Source organism: Schistosoma mansoni, chromosome 1, assembly GCF_000237925.1.
Source record: "Schistosoma mansoni strain Puerto Rico chromosome 1, complete genome".
NCBI classification, from domain to species: Eukaryota; Metazoa; Platyhelminthes; class Trematoda; order Strigeidida; family Schistosomatidae; genus Schistosoma; species Schistosoma mansoni.
Genome location: NC_031495.1, coordinates 37,405,617 through 37,416,990, shown reverse-complemented (window position 1 = coordinate 37,416,990; position 11,374 = coordinate 37,405,617). Strand labels below are relative to the sequence as shown.

The 11,374-nt window shown below is 35.6% G+C and overlaps 1 protein-coding gene across 1 annotated transcript; it reads right to left on the bottom strand.

The window, feature by feature from the left end:
* Window positions 1-3,088: 3,088 nt before the first annotated feature.
* Smp_167620 (hypothetical protein) lies at window positions 3,089-3,355 on the bottom strand (the record flags this gene model as incomplete). Its single annotated transcript, XM_018794302.1, has 1 exon — window positions 3,089-3,355. One exon carries the CDS (start codon window positions 3,353-3,355, stop codon window positions 3,089-3,091), a length of 267 nt encoding a protein of 88 aa, XP_018648728.1.
* Window positions 3,356-11,374: the final 8,019 nt, after the last annotated feature.

Genomic DNA, 11,374 nt, shown 5'->3' with positions numbered 1-11,374 from the left:
AAGCGAATATAGTTCAGCCAAATTTGACGATAACATTTTTTCAACTACAATATGTATATTTGACTTTCTAAAAAAATTTTGGAGCTACTTAATTTTAATGACATACATAAACCATTTGTTCAAATTGATAAAGATACTAATACATTGATTTCGAAGTCGAGCATCTACTGCGTCTTTCATCCGATTCAGAAACACTCTATTGAAAACTTTTCCTGCTACTGACAACAAACTGATGCCTCTGTAATTCTCACATTTGCTCAAATCTCCTCTCTTTGGTATCTTGATGAGGTATCCTTCTTTCCAGTCCGTCAGCACTTGTGCCTCCTCCCAAACCTTCCTGAATAGAAGGTGAAGCATGTTTGTTGTTGCTTCAATGACTGACTTCAGTGCTTCAGCCGGTATATTATCAGGTCTGCTGTTGATTTGTCTGATGGCCATCTTGATGTCTTCAATCATTAGTGGAGTGACATATTTGGGAAGGTCAGTATGTGCTGCTTCAATGTTCGGTGGATTTAATGGAGCTGATCCATTCAGCAGTTCCTCAAAGTATTCTGCCCTCCTTTTCCTCTGTTCTTGAATCTCCGTGATTGTCTTGCCTTCTTTGTCCTTGACTGATTTGTTCCACATAGTTATTCCAAATTGATAAGGATACTAACACGTTCCAAATGAGTTTAGAAACTTCAAATAAATTTAATGTAAGCCTTAAAAATACCCGTTAACATTCATTGGTTTTATTTCAGACCAAAATGAAGTACCTTTGCCACTAGTAAAAGTTTCTTCTTTTATGGTGTTAATTATACAAATAACACAACAGTCAATTTGATCCTATATACCATAGATCATACCAATTTGGATTGCCTCTACAGACATTTTATTTTGTAAGGGACGTTTTCCCTTCTATTACAGTTATTATTATTATTACATTACTACCAAATATTTATTTCATCTAGAGACAAGTTGGATTCCAGCATTGATCGATTAGATATAAAATTAAATATTAATGAGGTTCAAGAATTCACTTGCTTAGAGAGAGATACCGTACAGGATAATGAAACAGTTAAGTTATTACACTGAATAGAAAAGATGCAAGAAACATGCCTAAAATTTCGGAGTTTCTTGACAAATTAATTCATCGTATGACGTTTCGAATAATTTAACATTCAACCACAATAAAAGATACAAATATGAGTTCAGAAAATTACAGTTTTACATGCGAAATTGTTTAGTTGACCAAAAACTTCAAACATAAGCTGCAAGGTTTATGAAAAGTGAATAGCCTCATTAATAAACTATAGTTTTCAGCGATACGTCATATAAGATATTAATGACGTTAACCAAATTATTACAAGACGACTTTATAAACTCATGATGAACATCAGCATTTTTTAACAATGTTCAACAGTTCATTCAAACTTCACATTATCACGTTTAATCAATTGGTTAATGGTGGTCAGTTACATTTATCAATAGAAAACTAATGTTATAGCATCCCACCTACACTTCGGTCTAAATATTTTCAATTTTGTTAAGCCCTTCAATAATCTTATTTGACAGAAAATCATTAAATAGGTAAAAACATGTCTACATCTGTGCAGTATTATCGTGTTTGTATGAGAAAGTTTGTTTGATCACAAGTGAAAGCCTATACACATATTCCTCCTACTAACTTGAATGTTAGTTGCTCAAATCTCCTAATGGCTCATTCTTTTTCCTATATACATGTAATCATGTTTCTGAAATCCTTTTAGTTAATCCGTCCGCTCACAATCATTCACATTCACATTTCTGTTCGTATTCGCTTTGTGTGCTTTTAGTTTTGTGATATGCGCTATGCAATAATAAACTTTGGTCACCCCTTCGTATTTACTTCTGAAATCTAAATACCATTGGGAGTTATCTAATAACGGTTATCACGGTGAGTGATGTAATATAAGAGTTATCTCTAAGAAATTTCACTACAATATCACTCTCCATCATATTAAAACTCATAAATCACGTTATCTAAGTACAACAGTGCTGATTACTATTTTTTTCAAGTCTAACTACAGCTCTGTATAGTAGGATAAATCAACTAGTATTCCTTAATATAGTCAATACATGTAGCCCTAGTTACAATTAGAAAGATTTGTTGAAGAAGCCCTAAACTATTCCTCGTTAAAGACCTGAGAGACCCAGAAATGCTAGGGAACATTTTATGCAATCAGCATTCAATGAAGTCTTCGCATAAATATCTGGAAAATGCGGAATCATTTGCCACAGTTCTAACTGTATATTTACCTACACTGCTACTATCCTTAGTATGGCTCCAGAAATCTCTAGACGTTCAAGGGGTGTACAACTCTATAGATGTCCTCGTTTTTCCTTACATAGACTAACCTTGTAGTAGAGCTTTTACTAACAGTTCACGCTTTCTCTCTGTTTCAGTGGAAATGTAGAAATAGTTAAGGATCATAGCAACTATCCTACAACCAATTTGGATTATAGTTAATCTTGGTTAAGCCCTTTTATTAAATTACTTAACAGACAATGTTATTTGAATAGTAACAGTTCGCATATATCTTTGTACTGTTATGATCACGGAAGCACATGACAGACTCTTGCCGATGACGTTAATTGCTTGAATACCATTTAATGATTCATCCTCCTCTCCATATATGTATGCACTCAAATGCTATTATTAGCTTTTGCCTTGCCTTGCTGCGCCCTTACACAATACGACTATAAATTTGCCTATGTAACTACTCGCAGACACTTATACTTATTCGCCTCTCCTCTTTTAATTCGCTCGATGCGCTCATAGCTTTGTGGCCTGTGCTATCCGCTTATAAAATGTAGTTGACGTTTCTCATTGCCTTCTGATTTCATATTATAACGGTTATCGACGTGAACGATTAGCGAAGCAAAGCCAATATAGGTTATAGAAACCGACTAAATGAACAGTCTAGGCGTATCGGTGGCAAGACCAAAAACCATTCTATATGATTTTTCGACTTTCGCTGGTTTATATGGAAGTTTTTGAGAGTCACTGAGATAACTAACCGACCTAAATTAGATAGCCACTGGGAAGCAAAAACCTCTGAGAAGCTGTTCAGTCTTTATGTTGTCTCCCTTCAGTTAATTCGTAGTACTGACCAACTTTGTAAACTACTTGATCCCGGCTTAGAAGTTTGAAGATTAAATGTTCGTCTAAAGATTTAAACGTATTGCCTTTAATCCATGGTATACTCATAGATACAGCTTTTTCAGGAGCCCCATGGGAGGACAAAATATTATTGCAGTGCTTTCTGGTTATAAACTGTTGTCCAACCTTTATCGGTTCCTGATCATAAAATTGTTCTTTGTTGAATAACAACATCTGTCAACTATTTTGCAATAACTTTTGTAATTTTTAGCTCCCTTTATTTATCACTTCAGTCACATCAGAAATAAAAAAAGAACAGGTGAAATGATAAATAATTAATTAAGCTGTAATCTCAAGAGTATTTAACAAAAAGTTTTATTTTGCGCAATGAGCAAACACACGAAAAACATAACTCTCTTTAATCTTCATTATCAAATATCCCCGTTATTGATAGCTTTTGTTCGTTAGTTCCAGTTTTTATTATGATATCGCTGTAATAGTTATGCTAAAGGTAAGTAAAACAAGATCACTTAATGATCAAACATATGGCAACTCACGTACAATCGAGTTTGTTTGAATCTAATTTAGTTAAGCCCTTTTGTTGACTTATTCAACGGACAGAGTCATTCGCACAATAACAATCTATCTATACTATTGTATCTTTATTATATACGCTTGAGCATTGCTTACTGCCTAAGCATGTATTCATTCTGGTAGCCTTACTATTAATCGCCTAACTGATTCGATGATTCATGCTTTTCCATTTGTATATATATATGTACATCTTAATCCTGTTCACTGTACTCGTTGACTCGCTGACTTGATCAATTGATCTCTCTCGCGCTCACTCGCTTGCTTTACGGCACTACTCTTTCATACTTGCTTAACGTGCCTGTAATTTTGGATATCTGTGTGTTATTCAATAATAAACGCAATCAACACTTCGTATTCGCCTTCTGATTTATACACCGTTGGGGCGTTATCGAATAACGGTTATCAGGACGAACAATATACGAAGTTTAAGGATAATATCAAATATCAACCACCACAAACAATTTAATAAATGTCTAATAATTCATAATTCGTTAGGTTTTTTAATTGACAAATTTATGGATCTAAAACTAATTGTAGCTCGTTCCCTTTTTCAACAGTTTTTTGAATCTTTCGTACTTCACAACTGCTACTTAATGTCTTTGAAAATTCATTACGTCATATAGGGAATTCATCTAATGTTATAGTAAAACCAATTGCTTTTTGTCTTCTGACTTCGTTTAGAAAAAGCCTTTTTTGTTAATAATCTAGGGCGAATAAATTTTGTTCTTGATTACTACTGATTACATCATGTCATTTTCTCTAAGAAAAAGGACTTCATATGATTTAATTGTATTACAACATTCGATTTTCCACTAACATTCCCACGCCCTTGAACAGTGATGACGCAGTAATATTACTTTCGGTGCTTGGATATTTTTTTTATATTTAAGTTTATATGCACAAACAGTTCCTTCGAACATAAAATTGTCCTACACTGGATTCATTAAATTGATTAATATACATCAATATATACATAAGGCTTCTAAAATTAGTTCTTCATTACACTTAAACTTTCCTATTTAAACAATTACGGATTCAAATTTAGTTAAAAGTGTTCACTTTTATGTTTGAGGTCAGTTATGCTGATAAAGTAACAAAGTTTTCACCTTTAGGATACTTTAAACTGGACGAAATCCAGCACTAATTTATGTTTTGAAAAATACATTGAATGATCAAAAATCAATGAACAAAACACTCCTGAAAAAAAAAGGATGGTTTCAAGTTTTAGTTATCACATGTTTAGATAAAAAAAACAGTTTTCATGTTTTCATATTATGACATCAATAGATTTAATAAGAATTGAAAGTGTTTAACTACAATGTTTCACGTTACTGAAGTCATACTTTGAAAATGTAATCAACTTTTTAACATTGACATTTGATATTTATATAAGCTAAGAATATAAGAGATATACAAACCGTATACATTATATTTTTAAAAGAAAAAAAGGTACATGAAGAATATATGAAACAAAGAAAATATATAAAATAAAATAAATATAGTCTCCGGTTAAAGTGTATCATGATTTCAACTATATAAAATTACTACAATCTCCACGAAACCCCCATCTGATAATGATCATATGCTCACTGGTGACTGGCTCAATGAGGTAATTCCTGGAGTTCTAGTGAGAAGTCGTGACCAGTGGAGCTAATCCATATCATGTAGAGACAGGTATCTATCTCAGTACAATGGAAGATGGTCGCGCAACTTCGTGGATTGGTTGAAGTTAGACTTTTACACCGTTGGATGCCGGCCTGTTCAGTGGTCTATCGGTTAAGTGATCTGGCGTGAGACTGGTAGGTCCTGGGTTCGAGTCTCGCGAGGTAAGATAGTGGATGCGCACTGCTGAGGAGTCCTACAATAGGACGAAACGGCCTTCCAGTGCTTCCAGATTTTCCATGGTTGTCTAGCTTCAATTGACTCATGATCTTAACTATATAAAATTACTAAAATTTCCACGAAACCCTTTTCTGACAAGTGATTTTAAATTTCAGTATCCAACAACGTAATGCGTATGTAAAAGAAGCGAGAAAAATATTGATGAATCTTAGTTTATATGTGAATATTGAACTACAAATTCATTGGCCTGAAAAGATTTACAAGTTTAATTTAACTGTATTGCTTTTTATATAGTTGAAATTATGAGTCAATTGAAGCTAGACTACCATGGAAAACCTGGAAGCACTGGACGGCCGTTCTGTTTTATTTTGGAACTCCTCAGCAGCGCTCATCCACTATCCCGCCTCGTGAGATTTGAGAGAAGAAAGAAGCATTTTATAAGAAATATTAGTTAATACTAAATAATCGTTAAATATAGAATTCGAACAAGAGAATGAAAATAGTAGTAATATTTAAATTTGGGTTAATTTTATTTTGGTTATTTATTTACTCTGAAGAAGCGACTTGTATTTAGTTATGAAACATCAGAAATACAATTTTCCTACTCATTGTGATATCATAAATGAAGCATTTATTATTGTCTTAATATAGTTCTCTGTAAACATGTTGTGTTCTCTTCCTTAAAACTTAACTATTCATATTTAGATGGTGTTTCTGATTTAATTTTATCACTGTTTCGCAATCCATTTTCTTACTTTTTCTCCTTTTTTTCAATGTCTTTTTTAATTTTGAGGTTTTTGTTAGCAACATTTCCCATTTTTCGTATTTCACTCAAAGTAGAACTTCTAATACTTCTAATTGCTATCTTAACTTTATCAGTACTTTTACTATTTAACTACTACTAATATAAAATATAGAATATCATTAAACATAATGCATACATTTGAGATCTTCTAGTTTTTAAAATTGAACGTCTATAAAGGTGAATTTCCTTGTCCAAACGCTTTTTCTGGATTTTTCGCTCAAACGATATTTTTGTTTATTGAATGAAACTTTAACAACTGATACTTATCGCATCGTGTAGATGTTGGATAAAAGAAAGATGTAGCTACAAAATGAAGTTTAATACTTGAGAAAACAAATTATCACTGATATTAAAGGTTCGAATTATCCTGTTTTGATAATGGAGATAACTGAAACTGTTGGGATGATCCAGAAAATTTCTCGCAATAGACATGACAAGCTCAGGAGACATTAGGAAACATTTTATCCAATCAGCGTTTGACTAGAAGTTGTGCTAGAAACATCACGAAAGTGGAAAGTCACATGTAGAGTTTTTGATTGGCTGATTACTACACTGCTACTATGTTTAGTAGGATTCCAGAATTTTCAGGAAAACCCAAGGACTTCTAAAATACTATAAAAACCCTATATTTTCTATACATAAATGAACCTTTGGAGTAAAGTACTTCTCGCAAATTTTGCGTCTTTTCTCTCGTGTTCAAGTGGCTTTGTAGTTCTAGGTTGGGGGTTACGAGACTAGCTTAGGATCCGAGCATAGCATTTAATTTAGCGAAACTTATCAGAAACACTTAACATTAATGATACAAACGTCATATTTGTTGGACATGATAGTATCTATTCGGGCTTGAAACTCAGTGGATAGTGAGCTAGATATTTGATGAAAGTGGTGCTAGATTCGAGTTCCAGAGTAAACACTATTACGAGTTTTAAGCTAAAGGGTCTCAGAAAGGACGAAATGTGAGTCTCATATTCTATTATAGATTGAAAACTATCGATTCTAAATAACCGTAAATGACATTTTGAAATTGTTCATAATTAAATCATAAACATGTCATGAGTAATAATATATTCCTGGACCTGCTGGATACTAACTCCGCCTGTAGCTCTTCTAGAGTTACTGCCGGTCCCAAGCCCGGGTAAAGGAGGAGGGTTGGGCATGGAGTTAGCGACCCCATCCCGTAGAAAAGCTAACTCGCTAAAAAACGCTAACCAGAAAAAATAATTCAAACCATTTAAACTCTGCCCTGGGAGTAGAAGGAATAATTATGACGTCTCATGATGAAAGCCGAAATTCTTCGGAAGTCACGAGACCGATGCACCTTCTAACAACCAGAGCAACACTCTTTATAGGTACATGGAACGTCCGGACAATGTGGAAGACAGGAAAGACCAACCAAATAGCAATGGAAATGAGGAGATACAACTTGGCAGTACTCGGAATCAGCGAAACCCATTGGACACAAACTGGACAACAAAGGCTAGGTACAGGAGAGATACTGCTGTACTCCGGTCACGAAGGGGAAAATGCTCCACACACTCAGGGAGTTGCTCTAATGCTGTCCAAAGAAGCACGAAATGTACTTGTGGGATGGGAATCTCATGGACCCAGGATAATCAAAGCATCATTCAGGACAAAGAAGCAAGGGATCACAATGAACGTTATCCAATGTTATGCACCCACCAATGATAGCAACGACGATGATAAAGATCAGTTCTATGAAAGGCTGCAATCAATTACAGAGAAGTGCTCACGAAAGGACCTGACCATCCTGATGGGAGATCTAAATGCTAAAGTTGGAGTGGACAACACAGGATATGAAGATATAATTGGACGACATGGACTAGGAGAGAGAAATGAGAATGAGGAGAGACTTGCAAACCTATGTGCATTCAACAAATTGGTTATAGGCGGCACAATATTCCCACACAAGCGCATACACAAAGCTACATGGATCTCACCGGACCGAACCACAGAGAACCAGATAGATCACATCTGTATCAACAAAAAATTCCGAAGATCAATGGAAGATGTGAGAACCGGAGAGGAGCTGACATAGCTTCAGATCACCACCTGGTTGTGGCCAAGATGAGACTGAAGCTAAAGAAACACTGGACAACTGGACAAACAGCACTACAAAGGTTCAATACAGCCTTTCTTCGAGATACTGACAAGCTCCACGAATTCAAGATAACTCTCAACAACAGGTCCCAAGCTCTACAGGATCTACTGGATGGACAAGAAACTACTTTGGAGGACAACTGGAAAGGGATAAAAGAAGCACTAACTTCAACGTGTCAGGAGGTTCTTGGTCCTAAGAAGCATCATAATAAGGAATGGATCTCTATGGGAACCCTGGACAAGATTCAAGAAAGGAAGAACAATAAACTAGCAATTAACAACAGCCGAACACGAGCAGAGAAAGTCAAAGCACAAGCAGAGTACGCAGAAGCAAACAAGGAAGTGAAGAAAAGCATTAAGGCCGACAAGCAGAAATACATGGGAGAACTAGCAACAACGGCGGAAAAAGCTGCAAGAGAAGGGAATATGAGACAACTATATGATACAACGAAGAAATTGGCAGGGAGATATAGCAAACCAGAGAGACCAGTCAAGGACAAAGAAGGAAAGACAATCACTGAGATTCAAGAACAGAGGAAAAGATGGGCAGAATACTTCGAGAAACTGCTGAATAGACCAGCCCCATTGAACCCACCGAACATCGAAGCAGCACATACTGACCTTCCTATAGATGTCACTCCACCAACGATCGAAGAAGTCAAGATGGCCATCAAACAAATCAAAAGTGGGAAGGCGGCAGGACCTGACAATATACCAGCTGAAGCACTGAAGTCAGACATTGAAATAACTGCAAACATGCTTCACCTTCTATTCAAGAAGATTTGGGAAGAGGAACGAGTGCCAATGGACTGGAAAGAAGGATATCTCATCAAGATACCAAAGAAAGATCTGAGCAAATGTGAGAACTACAGAGGCATCAGTTTGTTATCAGTACCAGGAAAAGTTTTCAACAGAGTGCTGCTGAATCGGATGAAAGACGCAGTAGACGCCGAACTTAGGGATCATCAGGCTGGATTCCGTAAGGATAGGTCGTGCACAGACCAGATTGCGACACTACGGATCATCGTTGAACAATCAGTTGAGTGGAACTCATCACTATACGTCAACTTCATCGACTATGAGAAGGCGTTTGACAGTGTGGACAGGAGAACATTATGGAAACTTCTTCGACACTATGGAGTTCCTGAAAAGATTGTCAACATTATCCAAAACTTATACGATGGACTACAGTGCAAAGTCATGCATGGAGGACAGCTGACAGATTCATTTCCTGTAAGGACCGGAGTCAGACAAGGCTGTATACTCTCAACCTTCCTGTTCCTTCTGGTGATTCAATCGATTATGAAGAATTCGACATCTGAAAGGAAATACGGAATATAATGGACTTCTCAGAATCAATTAGATGATTTGGACTTCGCAGATGACCTAGCCCTCCTCTCTCATACACACGAACAAATGCAGATGAAGACAGCAAATGTAGCAGCAGCCTCCGCATCGATAGGCCTCCACATTCACAAAGGAAAAAGCAAGATTCTCAAATGCAACACGGAGAACACCAACCCAATCACACTTGATGGCGAAACTCTGGAAGAGGTGGAAACATTCAAGTACCTGGGGAGCATCATTGATGAACAAGGAGGATCTGATGCAGATGTAAAGGCGAGGATTGGCAAAGCAAGGACAGCATTTTTACAATTGAAGAACATATGGAACTCAACCAATTTCAAGGTCAGAATCTTTAATACGAACGTCAAGACAGTCCTACTGTATGGAGCTGAAACGTGGAGAACTACTACGACCATCATCAGGAAGGTACAAGTATTTATAAACAGTTGTCTACGAAAAATACTCAACATCCATTGGCCGGATACTATCGGCAACAGCGTTTTATGGGAGAGGACAAACCAGCTTCTAGCTGAAGAGGAAATTAGGAAAAGACGTTGGAAGTGGATAGGACATACATTAAGGAAATCGCCAATGTGCATTACAAGGCGATTCCTAACTTGGAATCCGGAAAGGAAGCGGAAAAGAGGAAGGCCAAAGAACACACTACGCCGGGAAATAGATGCAGATATGAAAAGGATGAATAGCAACTGGAAAGAACTGGAAAGGAAGGCTCAGGACAGAATTGGATGGAGAATGCTGGTGAGCTGCCTATGCTCCTCGACGAGGGGTAACAGGCGTAAGTAAGTAAGTAAGTAAGCTGGATACTATTATTTGAAGAAAATAGATCTAAAAGTGTATTAACTTTGTAAATCAGCTTTCATTTTCTTCTATTATTCAGAATCTTTAAATATTTTTACGAAATTTCTGAAGGTTTGGCAAACCTTTTACGCCATAGATCAAACAGTATAAAACAAAATTCATTCCTTTCAAATTAAAAATTATTTATGAAACCAAATAAAAATCATATTCATTACAAATAATTTGTTTAACATAAATGTAATCACTGTTTCATTTTCGTAGTTTTTACTACTCTCAGTACCGTTTTTTCACTTTTTTTTAATAGAGTACTGAAAAATCAATGAACTGAATGAAATGCTTACTTGTTGGACCTCATTATCTAGGAAGCAACGAAAAAACAAATTTGTTGACATTATTACATAATAAAAATCTGTATCAAACTCTAACGAGTTTAAATATGTGTCTGTGTGTAGTTATTTATTCATAAAATAAACTTTTTCATTAGGCACTTGTATTAACGACTATATATAAAGATATAACTACTTTAAAACATTGTGTATATTTACTTCTACGATATTTTACCAATGATTTTGATCATTAATCCTTGTGTTTGTAGTGCATAAATTAAATGTAAATTGCTCGATTATTCTATCATTACAATTGAACCTTTCGTTTTTTAACTCACGTTTTTATTGATCGATTCTGCTATTGAATTATCCAAATTGTCATTACATAATATATCTTGTTGA